The 27,802-nt window shown below is 37.1% G+C and overlaps 1 protein-coding gene across 2 annotated transcripts; it reads right to left on the bottom strand.

Annotated features, from left to right (window-relative positions):
• Nucleotides 1-62: 62 nt before the first annotated feature.
• PRKCI (protein kinase C iota) lies at nucleotides 63-27,721 on the bottom strand. 2 transcript variants are annotated; one of them, XM_062582518.1, is made up of 18 exons: nucleotides 27,643-27,721; nucleotides 18,785-18,906; nucleotides 18,411-18,500; nucleotides 16,996-17,046; nucleotides 15,672-15,757; nucleotides 14,105-14,245; nucleotides 13,176-13,230; nucleotides 12,147-12,205; nucleotides 11,544-11,720; nucleotides 10,461-10,558; nucleotides 9,294-9,380; nucleotides 8,542-8,677; nucleotides 6,844-6,931; nucleotides 5,938-6,063; nucleotides 5,756-5,835; nucleotides 3,981-4,070; nucleotides 3,608-3,723; nucleotides 63-2,535 (listed from the first exon to the last, which is right to left on the bottom strand). In XM_062582518.1, exons 2-18 carry the CDS (start codon nucleotides 18,897-18,899, stop codon nucleotides 2,448-2,450), a joined length of 1,683 nt encoding a protein of 560 aa, XP_062438502.1. In that variant the 5' UTR covers nucleotides 18,900-18,906; nucleotides 27,643-27,721; the 3' UTR covers nucleotides 63-2,447. The 2 variants fall into 2 exon arrangements, with proteins under 2 accessions (XP_062438502.1, XP_062438500.1); XM_062582516.1 differs by lacking the exon at nucleotides 27,643-27,721 and adding an exon at nucleotides 26,426-26,554.
• Between the last annotated feature and the right edge of the window lie 81 nt (nucleotides 27,722-27,802).

Below are 27,802 nucleotides of genomic sequence, written 5' to 3'. Positions count from 1 at the left end.
AAGGGTCATCCAGTTATCCCAAGCAAATTCCAGCGTGTTTTGCTGAGGTTAATACACAGAGGCCTAATATAAATGTTTTATTTAAAGTAAAAAGTGCACAAATAAAGAGAATGATTACACAACAATGTTTAAGACCACGTTCCATGTGAAACAGGAAAATAGTAGCAACAATATTAACTAGCAGAGCACCCATAATAACCAAGTTCATACAAAAAGGAGGTTACTCCACATAAACACATCAGGCTTCTGATGCAGATACTTTCTGCAAAGACAAAATCTACTGCACTTGATGGTTTACACACAGTTTCCCTTCTGAATATTTATGATAGTTGCTATACGTTCAACAGTGAAATACATCTGTTAATACCATGGCACTTTAGAGAAAATGAAAAAAGTTTTAAAATTGATTTACAGTCATTTAACATGCCTATCACTGTTAACTCAGTGACATCCTTAATAGTTAGAAACATAAATAGAAAAAGTATGTTTTCTGTAACATCATCTGTAAAAAATTAATTTGTGCTTTAAGCACAAAAGACAGTGTATTACACTTTTGTGATGAACAGCAGAAATGCACTTCTGTCTATAAAGCCATTTTACTTAGTACTCCATATGAAATTAAGCCACTGTAGGGAGGGATTTTTTTAAAGTAACTTCAGAGTTTAATATCAGTTAAATCCTGATGCCTAAACTAGTCCATCTGGGCGTAGAAGTCAAAGGCTAAGCACTTTAGCATTAACCACAATTTAAGAACCGCATGCGAGTAGTTCATTTCACTGGAACTAAAAGTATTAAAGTTATCAGCTACTCTTTAAAAGCTAAGTTTTACTCCAGTATTTTACATAATTTGAGTTGTGTATGGGAAGTGTGAATTAGTATGAATTAAGGACCATGCTATGTCACTACTGTGTATTCATGTGCTGTCTTGAAACTAACATGTAATTAAAAAAAAACTACAATGGAAGATACATGCTATAAGTTTAGTTGCACCACTGAATTATTTTCAAGAAAAGACATTGACCAAGCATGAATCTTATTAAAAACTTTATCTAAAGTTTACTAACTTGTGTTTACATATAATTAAATCCACTTTCACTAACATATATCTTACCTTATAATTTTTCCTTATGTAATACAACTTTTCTTCAATTTCTTTTAAATCCCTCTCTCCTCCCGCAAAAGTGGTATATGTGGCCTTTCTCCAGTCTAAGACATTCAAAAATATTCCTCAAACATTAAGAATTAGCTGTGCTGTATATTACACCGTTTACTATCGTGAAATGTAAGAATCACTCCATGCATATCTCCTATTTTGAATTGTTCTATTTATTCCAAGTGCTTTATTACTAAATTTGAGTCTACTACCAACATTTAAGATTTGATTGTGATTACAAATTATTAAGTATAAAGGGAGAAGTTAAAGGAGTCATTGTGAACAGCACCTATTTTTTTCCAGATGTGCTTTTCCCACTGGCAAAGTGGAATGCATTTCCAGCAGTATGGCAATAAGATAACAATAGGAAACAGTGCCCTTATCTAGACCATAGCTGTACCATACCCATACAGGTAAGACAGAGAATGTAAAAGCAATAAATAATAGCATGAGGTCCTACATTCTTCAATATTAGCTGCCAATTTCTGCTAAATTACACTCTACAGATTTTCATTTTTAAAAGTTGAATTCCATTTATTTAAACTGACACTTTATATCATGTACAACCCTCACTGAAAGGGAGAGGCTCAGAAAGGCACTCACTGTTCATATGTCAAAAGCCATATACAATTCAGAGTGTGTAATTTAGTAGCAAAACCCGTCCATTCTAACATTGAGTTAATAATCTCCTTTTCAGATAGAATCAATATACACTATGAAAACAGTCATTCTTGACCAATGGAGTTTAAAAAGATGTTCTCCTTACTGTCATTTAAATCTAAAGGGCAATAATTTAGCTATCACTTCTAAGTCTAAGGAGAACACAGAAATCAGATGTTCAGAGAGGAGAGATTTAACACTACAGAAGTCATGAGGTCTTACTTGTCTTGCTGCAAAAATGGAAGCCCTTTAAGGATATTTATTATGTTCCCTAATGCAATTTGTGTTCTTAAAGCAGTAACAATATTTTCCTTTAACAGAATGCTGTATTGACAAATTATACAGCCAGATCCCCTTGTTCAGTCAGAAATCCCACAGACCAACTTCTATATTAAAATTCAAATTTGGCAAGACTGTTCGAAAACTTACATTTTTCATTTTCTAGCAGCCCAAGGTTCAACATAACAACTGTTCAGGATGACAATTAATACAAAAAGAAAATAGTGAGTAATCCACATTAGGTGGCAAGAATAAAATATTTAGTTATTCATTTTATGCATATGCATCAAATGAAGAGATGTTTACCAATGCAGAAACAAACAGTAACAATTGGCACAGTCCAGAAAGGGAGAATTCAGACACATTCCTCAGCTGACATCAACAGAGGATTTATATATTCAAAGCCTTCAAATTCAGACTGGTCAATCTTCTTCACAATATCACTGTTAAGATTAAAAAAAATACTCATTAGTTCAGCAATATTAAGAGGTAGCAATATTAACTGATGGTTTGTCTTAAAATTTAGACCTCTACAGTTGATTGCAAGAGAACTTTCCCCTCTTTTGCACCTGTTTGTTCCTCTGTTTCCTTACAACTACTGCTATTTTTTTCTAGTCCCTATAAAGGTAACAAAACACAAAGCCACTCAGGAGCAATGATTTTGTTACTCCATGCATGCATTCTCCCTACAAAGCACTCTAAAGCTTGTGTTTGTAAAACTTCTCACTTTTGCAAAAGTTTAAAACAATAGGATGTGATAATGGCTCTTCTATTAGCAATTTCTTTAATCTCTGTTGAGATATTATGCATTTACAGAGGGATGAAGAGGAGATCAGATCTCAGACCTTATTAAGGTTCATTATACAGAATCTAGAAAAATTCCTAAAATGAATACAACAGTGGCTCAGTCAAACTAGAGAGCCCCTTTCCCACCCATCCCAAGTCATGGCCCCTCAGGAGTGAGGAACCACAACTCCACTGTCAGAATCACATGCATTATTATGCATCTTCTAACAAGGTTTTTAAATCAGGATAACATCACTTTACTACTAATAATTAAAATACCCGAACAAGCCAAAAAGTGTTTTTTCTTGTACAGACCACCCAAGAAAAATTCAGTCTGTACTCAATATTCTAGAAATATCACAGCTTAAATAAAGCAGTGCAGAAGAAAACCACATGGCAAAACAGGTCTTTTCTTTCACACATCTGTTTCTTGCAGCTGATACCAATAAAACTTGTAAAAATAACACTTACTCATCCTTCCTTGAACTCAAATTCTTTATACAACTTCCCCATTGTTAGCTGAGTCTTATATCATGCCACAACATTTAAGCAGTCTATACCAAGTCTACCTTGAGAACAAATAATGGAAGTTTCCAAACTAACATGAGAAAATGTTATTTACTGTTTTACATATACTCCATGCACTATAAATAGATGTATTCAAATCAAGTCTTGTAACTTCTTCACTGACTTATTACACATTATTTACTTAAATTCTGCATTACTTACTCATCATCTGGAGTGAGTTGCACAGGTTCATTGGTGAATTGGGAATCAAAGTTATCCAGACCAAATTCTCCAGATATATTTGGTTTAAACGGAGGAACAACTTGCTTTTGCTCCATCTAAAAATAAAGGCACTTAGTGACACCAATACTGGGTTACAGCTATTGATTATTTTCAAACAAGGCAGGAAGTAACTGCTAAATTTACATACTTACTGTATGTAAAAAGAATTAAAAGATTCTGTATTATCACTGTGATATACCAGTTAAAAGCTTAGGATTTGTGAAGTTTTTCTGTCATCCCTCAGCTTACAACAAGTTGGCAAACTATCACTGTATATGAAGAAAATAAATCAAATCAGTAGGCATTCACATACCAAATCCCAATCAACGTTGCGAAAAAACGGATGTCCCTGAATATCTGCAAATCCTGTCTGAGGATGGCAGCCTAAACGTTCCTTTGGATCCTGTGCAACAAAGAAAATATATCCAAATGGGTGCCAAGGCCTACACAATAATAAAATACTAGTGTTTCAAATTCCATGAGAAATAGAACACAAGAGTTCTTCAATGTACCTTGTAAACAAGTTATGATTATTTTCAAAACTGTTCCAATTTACTGGGAACAGACAGGAGAATACAGAAGCCTGTAACTGAAATATATATAAAAAAATCATTCTATCTTCATTTTTCTGAGAACTGCTTAAATTACTGTATATTTCAGAGGAATCCTGCTTAGATTACAGATCAGTTTGGTTCTTTTTTTCCCTCCTAAGCAGACTGTCTGACTATGCCAGCAATCTCATCAGAGAGGTAATTACAGGTTATTGGTACATACAGTTTAAAGAACATTATTTTAAGTAAAACTTCTTTCCACTAAGAATCTGTAACATGACAGCTCTTAGTATCAGAGAAAAGAAAGAAACTAATCAAGAGGACAACAATGACAAGCCCCTTACGCAAGTCAGACAGAGCTTTCTTAGTTTAAGATGATACATAAACGTCACGCCACTAAGAATAATTTACAAACAATGCTAACATCCCAGGAAAAAAAGAAAAGAAAGAAAAAAGGAGTTTAAAAAAGGATCACATAGTTAACCTGTTGTTTAAAATGATTCCATTTAGATTTCACATAAATACCTCTGCAACAATGTTCATAGTTCAGAAAGATTGCTAATGTCCAATTTCATTATTCAGTGGAGGATTTTTAACAGTCTGCAAATAAACCCATGTTTTGCATAGTCATTAAATACCACAGTTTCATTTCAACACTTTGAAGTAGTTGAGATGCGTGTGCTCTATTCAGTTTTCACACTAATTTCTTTATGCCACTACCTAAAGCACAATATTCAGAGAAACTGCAAGGCCATAGAAGTTTTAAGAGAGGAGGTGTGCTCTTAATGCTCAACTGTGAGAAATGAGGTGGATGGGAGAAAAATGGGAACTCTTGTCCCCAAAGTAAGACAGACTTGTTTGTAAACATCTAGATTACTACCTTAGTACAAAGCAGCCAGAAAAAATTCCATCTCCCCGTATGCGTATGTATGTCCACACACACTACCAAGGAGTTGTAACAGAAGCAATGCTCTTAAGCAGTATTAGTGCTTAGAATAATTTTAGTAAATCTGCTTTTTCCTGCATCTCTTTCTCCCAGTTCATATAAGATACGCATAAAACAAAGGCCAGAATGTGCTCGGAGCAGTTCACTGCCACATACACAACTTCTGACTGTCATACTATTTAGCTACTGGCAAACAGTGATTATATGCTGGTTGATTTCTGCCTTTATATTTCACTCAATGAAATCATCAGAATTTGTCAGAGTGAATTGCTAAACTTGTCCTGAACAGTTCATCCAATTCCCTGGGTTAATGGAACTATTCAGAGCATTTCTAAGCCATTTAATTTCAAATTTACCCCATGCTCCAGACTCTGAACCTACGGTTTCAGGTTTTAAGACAAATGTCTAGAATAGGTCCCTCCTCCTGCCCTCCTACAAAATTCTATTTCAGGCTTACACCTTTTCTACTCAGCTTCTGAGTATGTTTACATACACATACATACAAATAAAGTACATTTGCTTCACATCAATTAAATAACAAGCTTTAAAAAATTCTGCTCTTGAGAAGTCTTAAACTGCATTAGTCCTTACCTTATTAAGGAAACTCTTTAGAACACCTGCTGCTTTCACAGAAAGGGATCGCGGAATTCGGATCTGTTTTTCCAAAATTACTGCAAGAAAACAAGCTCCATATCAGACTTTGCATGGTTGAAGTTACATTACATTAAGTAGAAACAAAGCACTAAATCAGTATGATCACTCACTGCTCTTACCTTGAAAAAGATAGTCTTCTGTGTTCTGATCAGGATTGTCAGAACTTCCAACGATATCAAACGGTGACCTGCCTGCCATCATTTCAAACATAAGTACACCTAGCGCCCACCAGTCTACACTGAACCCTAGAATTCAAAAGACAAAACATTGCTGAAGATATTTTAGAGCAAGAATGCAAATGCTTTTAGAGCTAATTAAAGTTTCTAAGGACTCCTGAATAAAGTAGGTGTAACAACTGTAACAGATATTACATGGTTCATTATGTGCAGGATAGGAGGGTATGTTGCACAAAGAAAAGGAAATGCAAAGTTAAAAGATTGGTGTTACAACTTAATATCTATTCTACTATTCATTACTGAAGAAAAAAATTTCCAGTAACTAGTGATGTAGTCTACTTGGCCTGGAAAGTTTGTGATAAGGAAGGAAGATATTAAGCCAGTCAGGCATTCAATTAAAATAAGAAACTGCATAGACAGTTTGGCTTTTAACATTGAAATATCCGCAAACAATGTCCATTATTTCATCTTTGCAATGCCTGTATCTATTTTTACTATCATTGCTGCAAATGTTAAAGTCCAAAAGCAAACACAATTTAAAACAGCAAGTATATCATTAAGATCATCTAAAATAATTATGATGGGTAATAAATTTTGGAAGACTCATGCTCTTCTGCAAGATTGATAAAAACAAGTTAAAACATAGAAGACAGATTATCTCATTTGCCTGGTGAGATTTTTCCTGCCCTGCCTTTGAAGTGTTTATTTACTTTTTCAAACAAGATGTTGAATTAGATGGATTACACATCTAATGAAGAATTATAGTCTCTACTGCTATTAAGCAACTTGAGCAAAAATTTACATGACAGGCTGAAGGTAATACAGTAGCATTGAAAAATTTCAAATTACCATAATCCTCTCCCCGGAGAATTTCAGGAGCAATGTAGTTTGGAGTCCCACAGAATGTGCTGGTTGTGTCTCCAGGCCTCAGCCCTTCCTTTTAAAAAAGGATGAAGAGAAAGTGCTTCACAGTTAGCCAAAGAGTCCCCTATCCTCTGCTAAGAGCTGCATTTTGTATCTCTTTAAGTGTCCTGCTTTTGTTTCAGTAAAATTATGCATAAGTCTGTACATAACTGAATATAAAACACTACTTGTTTCAGAAGAAATACATGCATAGAACATAAGGGCATCTTTCATTATTCCTGTCCAAATTTGTCGTACAAGTCTCTCAGATAAGAACTTGCTCATTCTCTTAATGAATTTAACTACTAACACCTCTTATTAGACATGTTTATAAAAAAAATATCCCTCACTGAGTTGTGTGTAATTCTATTCCACTGCATGCAAAGCGGTCTTTAGATGAAAACAAAGCACAATTACAATTTTGGTGAGAGCTTTCCAAATCTAAAATCCACTCAGAGATAAGTCAAATGAGACCTTAAGAAACTAGTGAACTAACTTCTTAATTTCTTCTTGATTAATATCAACATTGGTCAAAGATTAATCCCAGAAGGGAAGAAGCAGGAGCTCAGTCAATAAATTTAATCCTAAAATTTATTCCTTGTCTTCTACCATGTAAAGGAGACTCCAGATTCTTCTCTCAAATTTTTACTGACAGAGTTTGCAGTGTTGACCAGCTTGCAACCAACACAAAGCTAGAAAAATCAAAACTAATAGAAATTCAGTAGCTTGCAATTTAATAAAACAACTTTTTAGTTTCGTTGTAAGCAGAAGAGCACTAGTACCCACTATCAATATAGAACAGTTGTAGTCAATTAACAGGCTACAAACAGTTTATTTCTATTCTCTAGTAGCTTCTTCCAAAAAAAAAAAAACTCAAAACAAAAAAAGGAAATAACCTATAAAATGGGTTAATGAGTTCAAGTCCCTCTGTCTAATTTTTGGGGAGCCTACAGTTGCGTTTACCTAAAATAGCAGTTACTTGCAGGAATTACATGTTTATAATTACAATAAAAATGGATGCATCCAAGAGAGTACTTAATAGGCCTTTGGACTTTTACAGCCCTTCATCTAAGCATCTTAGCTTCATCACACTTTCTAGTAGGTAGCAAAGCAGTTCTCATCTGGAAACACTAATCGTTATACCAGTGGAAGAGTCAGTTATACAATACTCTTAGTTTTCCTCTTCACTTTACAATTTTAATTTGCCTCCTCTTTCTGCCAAAGCAAGCACATAGCAAAACCATTCCAAAATCCAGGCTAGGACATGCTAGTTGCTCTCAGAGATTACACAGAAGTAGGTCACAGCTAAAGTCTCAAGAGGGGCTGACATATTTCAATCTCTTGATGTTTTTTTAAACCAGGCCTCTCTTGACTATTTCAGCCTACTTTTTTTGGTCAAATCGTGGTAACACACAGCCCATTTTGCATAACCATAAACAGTATCTATATATACTGAGCAGTTTGGTGTTTCTCTTTCATTTTTCTTCCTTTCCCTTCATTTGTATAACTGAGATGAATATACAACCTATCTGGACTCTGTAAAAGTAGATATCTTGAAAATTCACATTTTTAAGTCTCTGCATCCTATAATTTATGACAATTTTTTAATTGTTGATTTTAGGTTAGCAAGGAACCACAGCTTACCTTGCACATGCCATAATCTGTGAGTTTAATATGCCCCTCAGAATCTAGTAGCACATTATCCAGTTTTAAATCTCTGTAGATTATCCCTCGTTCATGTAAATAGTTCAATGCTAGACTGATTTCAGCAGAATAAAACCTAGAATAGAAAGAGATATTAATTACCTAAGTTCCCCAGTCATTCAAAAAACTAAACCACAACAACAGTGTTAGTAGTGTGATAGTTCTCTAAATAGGATGACATGTGTTCTATCATAATTTTTGAACAGAAAAACAGATAACCTGCCCATAATCATGCAGAAGTGTCTACTCACAGTCATTTCAAAAATCATTATTTTTTTAATCAATCTTAATGTCTACTTTCATCTCACCATCTGAGATGAAGCATATGCACCAAGAACTCAGCATCTGCCTAGACAGCTGGCATTAGTTGTTGTAAAAGAAACAAGTTTATGTTATTAGTCAGTTTAAAAAAATATATACAATTAAACACTTTTCTAAGAAAAATATTCTGCATCAGGCTGAAGTCATCTAGGGTAATGCTAACACAAACAACTCTTAAGTGCTTCCTATTAACATTCTTTCTTGAAACAAAAGCATTGTAGCTTGCATCATCAAAACGAGGATGCAGTTTCACATTTCTTAAATCCTTAACATCTGGAGAGGATTTGCTAGCTCATTATCATAATCTCTGCATTACTGCACTGTGTCAGAAAAACAACTGTTTTGATGTAAAAAGCTGAAATTAAACATACCTGGCATGCTCCTCTGGCAGTTTTCTCTGCCTCTGCATATGAAACATTAGATCTCCTCCATTTACATACTCTATAACAAAGAACAGCCTGAAACGCACAAAAGCTTGTTACAAATGACTGTATACAAAGCTGAAAGACTTTCTTATCGACCTGAGGTTTGACAAGTTACAGATCTGTTGTTGAACAGAGTCAATTTGATTCCTCCCAACTCTCTGATAACATGGTTGGCTTTACCATTTCTCTTTCCCTTCAATAAATACCCCAAATTAAGAATCATGTGCACCAAGTTTCTCTAGATAATTCCTTTATTGCAAAAGAAATGCAAATCATCCTTCCCACATTTCTAATTCATTATAACTACTGCTTGTTATTATAATACATGTGAATATATAAATACATTCACATCAGTTTTTGTATGCACACACCAGAAAACACAGTACCCTCTCCCCCCCCATTTTGCTTTCTTCAAGATCCCCTTAGTCTTTGTTCGTGGCTAATACTATTAATATCTTACAAATACCCTCTCCTCACTTCCCACCACTAGCTTGTCACCTTTTAAACACCAAGGACAACTGTTTAAATATAGGGTAACAATATTTTGTTTATATTGAGAACATTACTGTATAATAATAGTAATTTTTTTCATCTGAACCTCTTCTCCTATATATAAACATGCAAAAAAAAAAATCATTACTCTCATCTCTGCTGGACTGTTTCTCATTTTAAAATTCAGGCACTGTTTTCTGATGCTTGGTGTACTTCCCCTCATCTGCAGAGAACCCTTGCAAGTTTGAGATCAGTTTCCTCCTTTTTTATACTTCTAATTCTCCCTTCCTAATGCTATTTTTCCCATTCTAGGTTCTGTCTTCTACCTCACTCTCAAGCCCCCTTTCTTTTGCTAGCTGCAACCCTCCTTCTTTACAGGATCCTTCCCTTCACAGCTACCAGTACTTCACACCCTCTTCCACTTCCCTAATCTGAAATGTTTACATGATGAACATGCCCTTTAGTTCATAAAGTGCTATAGTGATTTATAGTACATTGACTTTTAATACCTAGCCAGTGCTTAAATACTTTAAATAGGACTCTGAGATGCCTAATAGCATCAGATTTTATTATTAAAAAAAAAAAAAAAAAGTATTTTTCTTCTTATCTTCCGATCTTTACCTGCTTTCTGTCTGGAAGCAAGAGTGTAGTCCAACAAGAAAAGGATGATTTGAAGCCTGTTCAAAGACATGTTTCTCTGTCTGAACCCAATCGATATCCTATTTAAAAAAACTTACATTCAGAAAAGGTATCTAGGTCAAGTATTAATGACAGTTAACAAAAATATTTTCTAGTGTTTTCCCTTTCTCATTGTAAATACAAATAAATTCAATGTTGGTTCTCCAATGCCAAACAAGACAGAATCTAGCATATTCATTTTTTTTCTAATATTGATGTCCTGAACTTTTAGCTTTATTGCATAGCTATTCTTGGAAATGAAAAACATTTCATCCGTAAAAAGCGATGAACTGGTGCAGATAAACGTAAAGCAATATCAAAAAATGTCAAAAGAATTCATGGTAGAACTAGAAATGGATGTGAAAGTTCTTAGACAACGAATCACATTCATTCAATCTTTTCAGAGCGGCCTAAAGAAACATAAGGGAAACTTAGCAAAAAGATGTTTAGCTTTCAAATGTTGCAATTTCTGACAATTTTCCAGTAATATGTTAACACTGGGTAAGCTACAAATAAATTGTTAAGATGAAGGTCCAGTTTAAAGAGCAATTAAAACATCATCATAAGGTTCCTCTCTGTGACAAAAAAACCAAACTTGAATATATGAAAAAGAGGCCATACCAATCTTTGTTTAGCCCAGTAGGCCAAAATAATAGGAGAAATACGGAATATTGCCCCAAAATAATGAGGTGAGCCAGGCTCACTAACTTGAATAGTGCATGAGCATTCCTACAGATAGTGCTGATGACAAAGGAGAGTGATAGGAGAGGTGGAGGCAATGAGGCTCATGACAGAAACCACTGGCACAGGAGAATTGCCCTGAGCTACCAGTCTACCAATTTTGAGGTCTTAATTGTCAATACGTCTTGTGACCTTTCTATGATGTTTTTATAGTACAGTATTTATAAGAAAGTGAATGTATAATGTATACTTCTGTATTAATGTTGCAAATTCAGAGGCCTAGCTTCCTGTTTGCGTCATGTGCAGAGAACAGCTGCCTGATTTATCAATAAAAATATTGCCTACCTCATCATCATTGACAAGTTCTTTTTTCACCACTTTCATTGCATAAATGCGTTCAGTTTTCTTCAATCGAACAAGCAGTACTTTAGCATAACTGCCTCTTCCTATAACTCGAAGCAAATCGAAATCCTGAAGACCCAGACTGGAAGAAGCTTTGCCACTTTCTCTAATGCTCATTGCCTGTTGATAAAGATACTTTGAAATTAGTCAGCAGGCTTACCAATTTTAATAACTGTGTGGGATGATGTTTGTTGTTTTTTTAAAAAGGAAAGTTAGCATCTCAAACAGAGCAGCAAAATTAATATAAACAAGGGATTAAATTAGCACTTGTTTTTCTTAAAACTGCACTGTCCTGAAAAAGGAATGAGGGGAAAAGGAGGCAGAAGAGAAAAATTTGGAGTATTTTTTGAACAAAAAGCACATCTCAACTTAAGATCCAAAATAAAACAGCTTGCAAGACATATGTGCACACACCCAAGCTAGTGACCTTAATGTTTCATGTGCTAGCTTTGAGTTTTTGACAATTTAAAGTTTTTAAGATCTGAAAATTAGGATAGATATAGACTTGATCTTTGACTACAGTTAGCATGTTCTAAGGTATTTTACCTCTTTTTCTTCACCAACATGGTCCAAGCTCTCATGACTTGAAGGATTATATGGGATCACTAGAGATGCAAAAAAAAAAAAAATCATTAGACCTACAGGACATATTAGAATTTTCTATTACCCTAAGATTTCCACACACAAGATCTGAATCAGAGAGAGGCACAACTAAAATGCATCTAATGGGAATAAAAAATTGGTACTCTTGTTTTAAAATCATCAGGATAATTCTTTCACAATACTGCATTAATAATCAGCTATGGCTAAATATTCAGGTGGAACTGCCTGTGTTTCAATTTGTGCCTGCTGCCTCTTGTCCCGTCACTTGGCACCACTGAAAACAGTCTGGCCCCATCCTCTTGACACCCTCCCTTAAGGTATTAAGACCCCCTCTCAGTCTTCTCTTCTCCAGCCTCAACAGGCCCAGCTCTTGCAGCCTTTCCTCATAAGAGAGATGCTCCCATCCCCTAACCATCTAATCAGTCCCCTAATCAATATAATCAAATCAAATCAATATAATTCAGTTCCCTAATCAATATAAAACCTTAGAACTGCATTTTGAGATCTATTCAGATTAATCTTGATGCTGCACACAGAAAGCATCACTATCAACATCCCAATTCAAATGTCAAGAATACCCCTCTGACCACTACAGGAATGAAAGTGTTTGGATACCGATCAGTAGAGATTTGCTATTTTTCCACAGCAAATCTATGAAGGGCTCGTTTGTTTGACTTGAACATTTAAAACACACAGCTAATTGATAGAAAAAGTGCAACTTGAAACCAACACTTTTAATTTTTAGAGTAGTTTCTTGAACTGGAAGGCATGGACAACTGAAGAATTTTTAGGCTTACATCGCCCTTAATACAGGAGCAGATTTATTTTTCATGTTCTCTGAACAAAAGTAAAAAAATAAAGCTGTTTACTTTTCTAAGTAAACGGGTTAGAATTATTCTATTTCATTTTAAATCCCCAAATTAATGTTTCAACTACTTAAAAGAACTTAAAGAAAAAAATTACATATCTTACCTGATTCTACATTATCTGGATGCACTGATGATGGATCCATAGGCATTACTGGTTCCTGGAAATATGCACAACAATGATTTCTATAGATCAGATTAGTTAGTAACCAGATTTTTTTACAACAGACTGTCCAAGTGGGAAAAACAAATTTATGTTAGAGACAAGTTATCCCAGAGGAATACAGTCTAACTAATTTTTAACCTTGATTAATCAATATGAATGCTGTTCTGATCTATATACAATAAAAGGAACAACTGCAGTCCTTATTCTATCAATTTTCCAGAAGTTTAGACAAGCTTCCAGAAGATTCTGAAATGACAGCTTAGTACAACAGAAAAAAAAAAAAGAAGTATAGCAGATGGGAAATGAGACACAAAAGCACAAGTGGCATCAGTCTGTCAGGTAGTTTAGTAACACAAACGTTAGTCAAATGAATTCACAAGATACAGACTTCTAGCTGTCTCATGTTTAATAATTCAGAAGCAGTATTCATCTGATTTTTCTAGGAACTGAGGATGATTGAATCTCATGGAAGAAAAGTCCCAACTTCTGCGCCTCATCTTCCTTTTCTGCAAGATGAGTAACAGTCTAATAACCCAACAGACTTTGAGATTTCATTTGTACTTTACTTTGAAGATGTAAAATAGCATATTCATGCTACATAACATAGTGGAGGATGATAAAAATATCAATTATGTTTATTTTTGACACAGAAAAAAGCAAGAATTATATACACTCATCTTGCCACTAAATTTATCATTCTGCATAGTGACTCTGCATAGTGACACTTTCTTGCAAAGTGTCAGAGTAGCCATGCAGAATGATAAACCTTTAAGTTTCATATACTGTAATTACTTGCAGATAGTTTGAAAATCACTAGTATAAAATGAGCTTCTTTTCTTAAGACAATTTTTCAGATAAATTTTACTTACTGGTTGTAGTGTATGGCGGCCACATTCAATACTGACAAGCTTGTGACACTTCTTGTGAACAAGGAGTTTACAATTGATGCATTTATATCCCTGGCGACCCAGGCCCCATATTCGGTCAGTGCAGATAGCACAGTGAGCTCGCTAGAATGACAAGTCAACAAAACTGATTAAAAAAGTAAAACTAAATAGTGAGAACTTTTCAACCACACTGGCACTACTGAGCAACCTAGAAGATCAGAGAGATCCCTACTGAATTTGTTACTATAGCAAAAAGGTCTCTATCTCAGAGACTTCATACTTTAAGAAAGGTTGATAAAATACAGAGGAGCTCAAAAATTACAGCTGAACAGTAAGTAGTAACTGTCGCACACAAAAGGCACAACCACATGGACAGATGCAAGCACAGACAGCCTCTTCTGTTGCTCATTGACTAGCCAGATACTGGCCAGTTCAAAAGCAGCGCAGCTGAATCACCAGGCTACTGCATGACCATGTTAATTTACAACACGTCTCAGCATCTCTCCACACAGATGAGTCCTTAGATTTGTTGGGAGAAAAGCAGGAAAGTAAAAGCTTCATGTAAGAGGAAATGGGGAGATCACCACTCAGTGAAGAACACTCACAAAACAACTTGAAATAACCATGAAAATAGGTTGCCTATAAAAGCAAGAGTGGAAAGTGACTAAATGAAGGTGCCTTGACAGCCTTTGACCAGGAAGAGGTCAACAAGCACTTCACAAGCATTGTTTAGGTAAAGAGTAGAAGTTAGATATGAAGGACACTCAAGATGAGGTCTGGTACACACAATCTCAAGCATTATTTAGCACACAACACATTTGTGAGCTTAAAAGAGAATGAAAGATTACAGAAGCTAAGAAGGAACCTGAGCTATTCAAATTTTGTTTTGTTTTAATAGAGTAGAAACCTTCTCGCTCCTTATTTAATAGGTTTGACCATTGCTTCTTAAAATTATTACAAGTGATCTGCTATTTTCAACTGAGTGCATGCCAGCATAAGCAGATTATTTTCAGAAACATCTCAGATTGTTTGAAAGAAAAGTTCATGCATCTTAAGCACCTCTCAGACTTCTTCACTCTCAGAACTTAAGAACTACAAAGGCATTCCAAGCTCACAGTCATCTAATGCCAGCGTTAATGCCCTCTAGAAAGATTTTAAAGGAGCATTTATATAGTTGCTTTCATATTTCATGTTTCATATTCATGTTTCAGAGTATATGGTAAAGAAAATTGCAAGTAGTTTTTTTAAGTGCCTGACGATTTATTAGTGACAAAGTTTTCTGAAACTATAGGGTTACCAGAAGTCTCAGTACTACAGATTAGAAACTAGTACAGGCAAACAACAAAAGCAAGGTGTTTCAGTGATTTCACTATACTTTTTTGATTACAAAAAAGAAAAAAAATTAACAGGAATAGTTATTTGATATTACACTACGCAAAATCCAGTTTCTTGAGAATAAATCTACCTTCTAATCTTCTGAGGCAGTAAAATTACAAGTACGCAAGTAAGACATCTCTGTTACACTGCTGTAAGTACCCAAGACTCTCACCCTGTTAAACCGTTTGGCCTGGAAAGTGTGACCATTTGCACAATACAGCTTTCGCCACCGGCGGGCGCCTCGGCGATAAATGGATTCTAAGAGGAAAAACATATGATTATATCCATAAAAATATAAATACAGAACTACGACATTCTTCTCACAGACACTTCTATATGAAGTGATTTGCAGAGTAAGTTTTTACTCCTGCAACTTTACATAAACACAGAGTAAGGTTCCAAGTACCTTATTCTATTTTAAAATTTTGGGGAAATTTTGAAATAGAACTTCCTGATCAACTGTAAGTTAATTCACTTTTTCCAGAGTTAAAAGAAACAGTGAGTCAAGGAAAGGAAAACTATCCAAACAATACAAGCACTGGCATGCAAAATGTGCTACTACCTTATCTAAACTTGGGGAGAAGATGAGAGAAAAAGGAAGGAAGGAAAGAAGGTGAATTTGAGGAGCATGCCTTGATTTATAAGACTGCTTGCAGGAATCCTCCAGTGTTTTAGATCCACAGTTGCTACCATTTCTCCTGACATTAGAGGCATATCAGGAACCCAAACTGAAAACTAGAATGTACAAAATTATACCTTAAATTGCAAATCTACTTCAGATTTAGCCTACAACCTCCTTTTTTTCAAAAAAGCAGCATCATCCATACTGCCAATATGCATAAACAAACATGTCAAAGTTAACTTTTAAGCATGGATGTTTAGATTTGTCAGATACTTAGATATCTAGCTGACAGTTGTATGCGCACCTATATACACACAGTACTCTTATGAGTATCAAGATCATACAAGCCTACTTAGTCAACATAGGGAAAACTGTCTCTTTAATGACTAGTACATTATCTAACCTGACTTACAAGTTTTAGGAGAATACTCCTGATAATTCATTTTAAACTGATGTTGAGGTACTAACTTTAGATGTCTCAACGGCAATATGACACTTCATTACCACTGGTTATAAGCCTTTGCTCACATTAGTTAGCCAGCAAACTGGCAACTACCAAAGAGACAAATAGAATCAAAAAATGGTCCTAACAGAAGGCACAAAAGCAAGGAAAGCAGAGAGATATGCGCAGTTAACAGGAACGTGAGAAGCTTTATTAACAATGACTCAGAAATGACAAACAACCACATTTAAGTTTAGTAAGACTTTCTACTCCTTTTAAATATTTAAGTTCTAGACATTTGAATTACTTGTTTTCATAAAGACATTTATGAAATGCACCACAGGAAGCAAAAGCATAGAATATCAGAATGCTCTAGAACCGGAAATTTGAACTCCTGATTTTCTGTAGTTTTTCACTAAAATGTCTACTTACTATCTTCTCCTGGACAAGGCATGCCAGGCCGTTCTGGTACACAAGGAAATACTGCAAGAAAAATACTAACTTCAGATTAATCTTTATTGCAGACAAGTCTTTGGATCAAACATAACACTTCTGAAAGGCATTCAACCATTCAGGACGACAATACAGACTGCATTTTAAGAAAACTTCAACAGCGAGTGAGATGAAAAGCTGCCATAAAATCCCTATGCTGGTCACACCAGTGATCCACATGAGAAACACTCTGTGGAACAGAGTACACTAAGTTATTTCCTGAGAAAGGTAACCAGCAACCAGTAACGCTGCTGGTTTCTCATGTGACCAATTATTATGCTTACTCTTTGGAAACCTTGATTATAAATCCATTATATTACAGTGTGCTAACTGGTAAGTATGATCTTGTCTACATTCACCCTTTATTCAGTTTATTTAGCTTCCATTACACTCAGAGAGAAGTAAAACCACTTTTACAGACTACGGGAAGAGTTAGCTCTGGTGTTGGTTTAATCAGAAGTTGATCAAACCAAAACAAATGGATATTGTGCAAATCAAAAAGCATACTGAAATAATATATATTGAAATAGATGAAATTCTCTTCCACTTCTAAGAAGTCTTTGGGGAGAAAAATGAAAGAGTTGGTAATTACATTGATTACAATACCATCAGATATCCAAGCCTAAATAACATAGGAAAAAAGTTAAATTCTAATTGGATTGGGAAGCTGAAAAGCACTCTTTTCCTTCCAACAGAGTTGATGATGAACTGTGGATCTGTCATATCCTTTTACAGCAGGACCACATTAAGACATTGTAGTGTAACATATATAAGATACATATATGTGTGTGTGTGTGTACATACATATATATATATATATATATATATTTATATATATATACATCTTTATAATGATCCACTACTTCTCCACTGTAATCTCTGTTAAAATGAAGTTTATCTCCTACTTGTTAGAAGTTCCAATCAGTAAGAGAAATATACTGCAGGAGCTATCACAATGGGCAAATAAAGAAGATAAAAAATGAACAATCACATCAAATAGGGACCTGATATTATTAGGTTCAAAACTGGCATGAAGTACTTCATTCCAGAAAACTCAAACCTTTGGCTAATCACAAATGCAAGAAAGCACTTGAAGCTCTCTTTCATTTATATCTTTTATTGATAAACTAACAGCAAAATAAACTTTTCCTCCCTTAATTGCATAAAGGGCATTGACTAAGTTCTGGCAGCTAAAGTTTGGTGCATGGTCTTCAGCATCCACTTGACAGAATGCCACAATAGACTTTGACTGAGGAGGCTGGACTAGAGCAAAAGACATAGATAGTATGGGGTTAAAAATAGTCACTCCTTTGTAGGCACAAACATCAGAAGTAACCCATGTAATTTCACCATACCATGAATTAGCAGCTCTGAATCCTTGTTTAGTTCATATAACCTAAAGGCTTCTTCTAGCTCCAGCTGAGAGGAAACTGTACATGGATCTCCTGAAGAGAAGAGAACAGAAAACTCAGTCTAGTAAGGTCTGCGCCATTTAATATTGTTCCCTCACAGTTAAAAACAGGGGTTAAAAAAGGTTAAAAAACTATCTTTTTATTAGGACAAGGGCATTGGATGACCAATTGTTTTTGGACTCAGGTTTATTATTTTAAAAAACATACAGCTTATCTTATGAAGGTGGAGGAAAGAGAGGAGGAAGAGATGAAAAAGTAGAGCCAGAAAGCTGAGCAATGTATTCAAATAGTTGCCAGAAGGCCAGGCATCGGTTTACCTTCCTCATCAATCCATTTCATGGTGAAAAGCTGTTCGTTGTCAAAGGAGCACATGTCTCGAACTTCGTTGCACAGTCCCTCAAATGAGATGGAAGGCTCAAAATACGTTATCATGATGTCCCTGATCAAGAGGAAAAAAAATGAGAAACTACACTGTAATACATAGCAGTTGATCCTGACCTCTAATGCCTTCCACATACTATTTACATAAAACCCACCTTTTGTCACAGCCCTTGAAAAATCCCTGATTATGCAAACTACATCTTTATATTTTCATCTCAAGACTGCCATACTGAAGCATACTAGCTTTAGAGAAATAAACTGTGCCTTTTAAAGATATTAAAGAAATATTAATAAACTATTAGCACTGTTCCTTTCTACTAATACTAGAGGCTAATAAAAGTCAGACTTTAAGGGAGTTTTAAAACCAATTATTTGATGTTTGTTCTTCCAGTTATCTGCTTTTGAAAAATTTAATTTAAATGCCCAAATTACTTTGAAGTGAGCTGCAGCAGATTTGAACTGCACACAGAAAGGAGAGATATTACACAGTGGAAACTGTCAAAAGAAAATGTCACAAGATTTTTGAAGAACATTATTAATATTTTGCCAGCCTTGCTTACTCTTTAACAGCTATTTTGTTAGGTATTAAAATGTTAAATATTCTCAAACTAACATTGTAATTGTGTAGATATTATGAAGTATTAATGAAGAGTATAAAATTGGTCTCTTATGAGATCAGAAAGAAAAAGTCCACATATTGAAAGTGCTGTTAAAGAGAGACCCATGATGCTGCACCACAATAACTGGGAAGGCAGACAGAGGAGCATACTTTTAGAGTTAATTTACCAACTCTGCGTAACAGTAAAGCAGTATCTCTGTTATAATTAATATTGAGAGTCACCTATTGTTTTAAATACATTAACATAATAGCTGTCCTATTGTCTCGATATTTGCCAGGCCTTAAAGGAAAGCAGGTTAAGCCTGTGACCCAGTTTGCAGTCCTTTGACCAAAGTCAAAGACACAGTTCAGAGAAGGGTCTGGAGGAAAAAATGGGATTGTTTACACCAGTCTTCTAACCTTCTGTATAAACCTAGAGTTTGAACAATGAGACTAATCCTCCCAAAACAGTCTCAGCCACTTGGGATTCATCTCCATCAATGCATAGGCCACAATGCTAACGCTACTTCGTGAAAAATACATATTGACACAACAGATAAAATACAAATCTGGTGAAAATTGACATAAACATGCCTATCAGAGTGAAGTCTTCATGTGCATTAAGTTATAAATTTTTAAATTGCCCAATACATGGGTAGAGTTGTATCAAATACTGTGCGATTTAACATAACATACTGTAGTCATACATACAGTTCATACTGAGTATGAATTAGTTCCATGAGTGGTAGAGAAACCACACGTAAACTTGTTTGTCTGAATATTGCAGGGGCTCTAAGTTCAGCAGCATAAATAAAATAAACAGTTAGTCTGCTTCTGGATTTTTGGGTTAGTTACAAGACTCCAGGAACTGTTAGGATAGTGAAATCATACTTCATTAATATGAATAAAGCATTCAAAAAGTTGCTACGTTATTTGGGACTGTTCGTTACTTCCACACTAAAAATAAAATTGTATTTGGACCGTAGTATTTGGACACTCTTAACACAAAGAATTCTCTCCCTGATGAGAGAAATCACATCAGGATTGAATGAGAGTCAGAAGAGCAAGGTGGCAGCTCTGCTCCATTTCCATTTAGGACTACATTCTGGAGCAGTTATTGAAGTCCCAATACTTCAAAAAAAAAAAAAAAAAAAAAAAAAAAAAAAAAAAAAAAGAGAGAGAGAGAAGGATCCCTGAAGTGCAAGCAACCTCTGGGGCTTCAGAACATTATTAGCAAAATAAGAGAAATTTGACTTAAAGTAGTAAAAAAAAGAAATGGGAAAAGCAACTGCTATTTGTGTTCTGCCTTCAACTTTCATACAAGTTAAAAAAAAAAATAATTAACAAAAAAAGTGCTTTGGAAGGCTGCAGCAGAAGGTGCCAGGGATCCTCTCACTGATTCCTCTCTTCTGCATCCAGCTGGGACTGTTCTGGACTTGCAAGGAGAAGGGGGAAGCTGCTACCAAGGGAGCAACAGACACAGCTGTGCGGGACTTCTGGGCAAATGCGGCTTCATTTGAACCACGCTATTGTGTGGTTCCCACAAGCACAAACTGTGAACCCAAAGTCAATATTTGTCTATGCAACTGGAAGCAGATTTAACAGTGCCTTACTGATATGCAGGCATCACCCAAAGAAAACATAAGATTGTATTATGAGGCAAAGTCTTGACTTGTATTTCCTGTTTTTCAGGGGCTTACATTTTTGGAAGGAGATAAGGCACCGTTTAGCAACTTCATTGATTCTGTGCTAAAGTTTACCATTCCTGAATTTATTCACATTTTAGTGCAGATATATTCACTTTGAACTTTTTTCCTAACAAAAGGGTAAGTTCTAAACAGCACTAAAGAGTTATATATTTCAATACTTACAGCTTATTCTGCAATTAACCTGGTAAATAATGAGAAGGGGAATGTTAAAGGAAGCAGTGATAGGACTAAAAAACCCTCCTACTGTCATACAAGCAAGAAGAGTTAGGTAACAGATTATAATCCTGAGAGATAATAGTCACTGAGGCTCTCGCAAAAACTGAAGATTAAGTAAGAAAGAAAAGGAGCAAATTCAACAATTTGTTATGTTTGATAAGAGGTCTACTTAAAACAGAAATTTGTATCTGTTCTACAGTGAACAGAAAAAAGAGACATATCCACAAAATTAAGATGTACTGAGCAGCCTAGAGACAAAAATTCTTCGTTATCTGTATGAAGTAAAAGCTGGTATGCATTGGAAAGAAAAACCTTTCTATTTGTTACTTCCACATGACAAAACAGCAACCCTTCAAATAAAACTATTTTATGATTTAAGCAAGTCACTAAATTACTACTCTAATACCTTCACTAGGATGTTTATCAGACAGCTATGAAATATGTTTTGAAGGAGATCTTAGTATATGTTATAGCAAATACTAATTTCTCTACATTTTGCAGAACTTTAGCCAACAGCGATATTAAAAAAAAAAAAAAAAAAAAGTCCGTAAGTATGAGCAAGGTTCTACAAGTAATATCTAGCGCATTTTACTGCAGACTTGTGAAATCAGTTTCACGTAAGGTAGAAACTGAAAGATTACAGGTCTTTTTTACACGCTTGTTTGGCAATTTTAATTATGTTGATGACACTGACATTTCCTGCTGAGAGGTCTCACTTCCAGAGTAGTTCTGCTATCACACTTCTGCATTGTATGTTTTTTTCCACACTTCTTTCACCTAATGCTGCATTGATGATTTTTTTCATTAGCAAAATGCTGTATTAACGCAAGCCAAGATACAAAGTTAAATTCTGGTGAGACAAAATTCAGCATTTTAAACACAAAGTAGTACATTGAGTTAAAGTATGATGAATAAAGCATGTTGAGTTAAAGTCAGTGTACCACGGCCTGCTGCTTTGCATAAAAATATATACAAAGTGCTTTTTCCCCCACTAAGATGAGGGGAAAAAAAAAATCTTGACATTAAGCCTTTTCTTCTGATAAAGACAATCTGCAGCACCGCTTTTAATAACCATGTTGGTTATAAAGCTATTCTAGAACACATCCTTGTCCCCCAATGTTACACAAAAAAGAGAGAATGACTGAGAAATGACTGACTGAGAAAATGCAAGCGATTAACGTAAACATGAATGCTACAGAACAGATTCTAAATATTTTTATAAGATGAACATCATTGCTATCTTCGCCATTTTTCCTACTGGATCAAACAGCTGCTTTCTCCCACCTTTTCTTTTACAGAACATCCAATATTCCTAATACTCGTAATGACAGCTCACTGAAATTAACCCATACAAAACCGCTAGAGAATTCTGCTGTGTCAGTATCTTCCATAAGGTCCAGACAATACTATCCTGTAAGAATTAATCTCCTTCCACCATAGGAGTCTGAGGTCTGGAAACTGCCTGTTCCTGCACAATTTGATTATACGGAAAACTGTCTCATCAGAAAATATTCATCTGCAAAATGAAATCTGTGTTTCAATGCAAGAAGAAAGAGTGAAAATGTATGCCAGGGCTTAACCCAACAGATAATGAAAGATACTGCGCTGAAGAGTTACTTTTTGCTACAGTGATCACCCTTCTTTGAGCACTCAACACCAAGAATAATATAAAAAAAGGATGTGAGAACTCAAACATTCTTAAGAAATTAGTGCCCTAGAAGTACCAATGGAGGTGTTTTTTTGATTTTTTATGAACAACACTGAACTGTTCTTCCCACTCCTTTCCCCACTCACTTTAATGTATTAAAATTATAAAAAAGCAAATTTAATATATATCATGAGATGCCTGTCAATGGTATTTTTCATTTGAAATAAATCAAACTGTAGGTGGGAAAAGCACTAGTAACCTACACTTTTAATGATACTAAAAGCCTATCCCGAATTACAGCCTACAGAGTTCAGACAGTTCAAAACTTATGTCAGTCACTGACAGGAAGTTAGCAGTCTTAACCATGACAGAAGTCACGATTCTTCAAGATTTGTTATCAGCACCATTAATTCTACAGGATTCACAGTGCACAAGCAGTGCTCTGTTTATTCCTTGCTGCTCTCAAGAGCTACAATGTTGCAATCTCTTCTTACATAGGATTGATAAAACAGCCTTCTTGTACAGAAATGACCAAAATTATCTACCAACAGACAAATTTGATAAGCCAAAAAGTAAACTTTGAACAATAATTAGAAAGCTGAAATGCCTGTAGCTACAGGCAACATTCAGTATAGCAATTGAAAGTGCTAAACTTTGTTACTGTATCAACAAAAATCTGAAGTATATGTAAACATTTGGTGTAACAGAGCAAATTCCTAAGGACTCACTCAGGAACCTCTATTACATATATTGCACAGAATATGATAATTACTTAAAAGAGGTTATTTTCAGCGTTTTAAACAACTAGTCCTATTAGAAGGTAAAGTACAGCTTACCTGAGAAAAGGAAATACTAGGTAAATTCAAGTTATGTCCTAATTCCCAAGTCTCTGGGAATTCCCATACCCTTATTCCCATGATCTTTCTTCATTTTAGGAAAATTTTCCTTCCCGCTTTTACATACTTCATGAATTTAAGATAGAGAGTTTCCACTGAACACTAGAACGAAACAAAGACTGTTCAAAGAGCTCTTCATGAAAATCTTTGTCTCAGCTGAGAAAAGCAATTGGGCTCTTAGCCAGACTAACCTATCTTATGTGGATACAGAGCCAGTTCTTTGGTCTTAGTTGGTAAGAGCGATGTCTTGAGAACCAGGCAAATAGTCTGACTGTCAGGTTACAAACTGTTTCAAGAATGGATCTGTGCTTTCAAGTTGCTAGATTTCTTTTCTTTGACCAGAAATTCCTTCCAGAAGCTGAAAAGATCTCTGTAGTGATACTGTCACAATTTTTACATCCTATTTAAATGCTTCTATTGAAACAAATTAAGAGAGATTTTTCTGAGACTAATATCATTTCCTGCAAAATCTTCTATGCAACTCTAATCTTGAGACAATTGAATTGATAAAAGCGAAAATGCTGCCTTCAATAGCAGAATTGAGGTCCTTTATTCCCAGAGGATCCCAGACTAAGTGCAGGTAAAATGTTTTGCTCCGATATCGACTTCTTGATAGCACTAGTCTGAGAAGTGGACATAAGACCTTTTGTTGCAGGAAAGTGGAGTTGAATTTGTTTAGATCTTGAAAGAAATGATGACTAAGGCATTCCAGCCTGTTTGTTTGTATTAATAATGGTTAACCAACTCCCTATGTGACTCAGTTTCATTATTACATGTGAACTGACAATGACATTAATAAATAAAAACTCGGTAAAATGAGACATTTCAGTGTCTGTGAAGCTATCACCACATATTTAAGTGTTATGAGCCAGCACTCCTGTCCAGTGTAGCTGTTTCATTTCTCACTCCCACCACTCTCTCTATTCCTGCACCATAGCCACCTTGTGCTACAGCAAGTATTCACATGATTGCATGGGGAAATGATCAAGATGAAAATTGACCCAGCAGAAGATAGAGTTTTAACCCAGAACAGTTCCCACTTTAGTTCACTGTCTAACCAAATGAACACTTCTGCCAGTTAATAGCCAGAGGCATCACTACTTCTCTAAGATAGTAGAGTATAGTGACAGTTAAACAGCCGAGAATTTCCTGTTTTATTACTCCGAAAACATTTCACAGGTATTTTCAAGCCACAGATTGTGCTAGTCTCTATGGCACTTTTACAGACCTTTGTCAAGAAAAGCCTCAGAATAGAAATAGGCCAGAAATTAATTTATTTGCAAATACTAAATGCTCAGTGTAGTCCTTACAACTCTCCTTAAAATTACAAAGTTAGAGACATCGGCTATTCACATTACCAAATAGTAAATACTACAGATGTAATTAAATCTTTCCTTTACTGCCAATAGCAGCTTACTTCCAGGTATCTGTGAGTGTGTCTCAAATCTAATCTTAATCAAAAAAAACATAAGCTACATTTTTTGTTTAAACCACATGCTACCAACCTTCATGGCCCAAAGAATCACTGTCAAACCCTGATGACAAACTTTTACAGTTACTAACTGTAACTGGTATTGTTCCATATGAGTTTGTTGACCCAGAGCAGAATACTTCCTCTGGCACAATATGCTGCTGTTGGAGCGCCAGTGACAGGGTTCAGGTTTTCACTGAGCAGACCCCTAGCAGTGCTTACCGCGGATGTGTCTTAGTTACCATTCACCCCCCCCCCCCCTGAAGTCGCTCAGCCCCTCTGGACCAGGGTCTGAAAAACAGTGACCCAGGTTTTCAGTCAAGCACCCTCTACTTTTGGATCTTGAGCCTAAGCATATTTTTTAGGTGTGATTTTTTTTGTTCTACCCTCGCAAAAACGTTATCGAGCAGTATGCCCTTACTTCTAACAGCAAGTAAACAACACAGTGGAATCAGGATGTGCAGGAAGGCAAGGTGAGCACAGGGAAAAGGAAGTTATCCAGCTACATCCTTATTCATGATTAATGCTATTGTAGAACAGTGGTATCTTGAGGCCGCTCAGTCCACATCGGTTCAGTTCATCACCCCTCCCCGACCGCCGCAGCCCACAGGCGGTTCGATGAAATCTGATACGTTGAGAGAGGCTCCTCTGAGCACAAGCCCTGCCAGCTTCAGCTTGGTTCCGAGCAGCACTGGAGAGCCATTTTAACGCAGCTCTTTAGCAGCAGGCTTTCCCGTTTCTTTTTCAAGCCTCCTTTTCCCCTGTTCCCCCCAGAACTGAGCATTCAGGACTCGAGATGTTAACGCTACCGGTAAATGCACCGAAAACGCGGAAATACCACCGCGTACTGACCCCTCAAGCTAGTAAAGCGACCCCGGAGAGAAGGACGCGTCCGCTTCCGCGCGGCAGCCGCGGGAAAAGCCGCCGCTGCCCGGGGCGGCGGCGCAGCCCGCGCCGGCAGCCCCAGCACAAGCGCTTCCCTTCAGCGCCGGGCCAGGCAGGGCGCCAGGGCGGCGCGCCGCCGCCAGCCGCCACTCACCCCTTGTAGTAGGCTTTCACGCGGACCTGGTGGGCGCTGTCGCCGCCGAGGCCGCCGCCGCCGGCGGGCCCCGCGTAGGACATTGCGCCGCTGCCGTCCCGCTGCGTCGGCATGCCCCCGCGGCCGGGCGGCGCCGCGGCTCCCCGGCTGGCGGCGCGGGGCAGGCGGGAGGAGGAGGAGGAGGCGGCCCCGGAGGCGCGGCTCAGGCCGACCGCCCGCGCCGCCAGAGCCGGGCGCTGCCCGCCCCCCTCATGCCCGCGCGCTCCGCGGGATCGTCCCCGCCCCGCGGGGCGGCCTACGCGCGGCGGCGGCGCGGGGCGGCGCGGGCACGCACGCCCCCGCTCTCCCGGGCGGCTACGGAGAGCCGCGGAGGCCAGTCGCCGCGCCCCGCGCTGCAGCACGGTGGAGGAGGAGCGGGCAGCGCGGGAGCGAGGTTCCCCCCCTCTCCGGCCGCTTGGTACAGCCCGGGCGTGCCGCCGCAGGGGCTGCCGGGAGCACTGGGCCCCGCGCCTGCGCGCAGGGAACCTGTGTGCGCTAGGGGAAAGGGTGGCACGCACCAACACCCGGCGCAGGGGGGCGGCTTTTGCTTACTGGAGCTGTCAGGCTTTTCTTCCCTTTTTTTCAAAGTAACTTCGGCAGCTGCTTATTTCGTGTTTGCCGCAGCCTGACCACAGCCAGTTCTGACTGTAAAAGGAGGGAAAGGAAGAAAACGTGCAACTCCACTTGCTAACAGATAGGATTGCTCTTTCTTTCAAGGCTTAAGAGTCAGAAATACCTGCGGTACCACTTTGGCGCTCCTAAACATGCAGAGCTTAATACTGATCTTAATCTAAAACTAATTTAAGTTTTACTCTATTATAGTAAAAATACTTTCTCATCTTGGTGGTAAAATAACTAAGGCTGTATTGGCTATTTTCCTTAGGTACGAAATATAGATGTATCATGTTCTTTACATACTTCTAAGATGTGGAAGGTATTTCTTTGGCACAACAAGATACGAAGAGGGAGAGGTGCTGAATGAGTTTGTCAAGATGACCCTGTAAAATCTGAATTGGGCATTTTCTGGCAGGCTGGCTACTCATCTGTAAAGAGGGTGGGCTTTGCCTCATCTACTCTAGGCAATACGCAGCAGCAGCTACGCTCTCTTGGTGGGGGTTAATCGCGTAGTTCAGCTCTGATCGATTATGGTCAGCATAGAGATGGTCTCGAAGACCCACCTGTATAGCAAGGAGAGGCTGAGGCAGTGTTTCCTAGGAACTGGAAGACTAACGAGGCTGTTGTGTTTCTCAGATCTAAGTCAGGTGCTTGCCGCAGGTGTGGCCAAACTGCTGAAAAGACGCTGAAGCCCCTGAGCAATCAGCACACAAAAGAGCAGCT

Source organism: Rhea pennata, chromosome 9, assembly GCF_028389875.1.
Source record: "Rhea pennata isolate bPtePen1 chromosome 9, bPtePen1.pri, whole genome shotgun sequence".
NCBI lineage: Eukaryota > Metazoa > Chordata > Aves > Rheiformes > Rheidae > Rhea > Rhea pennata.
This window is presented reverse-complemented; position numbering and strand designations above follow the sequence as displayed.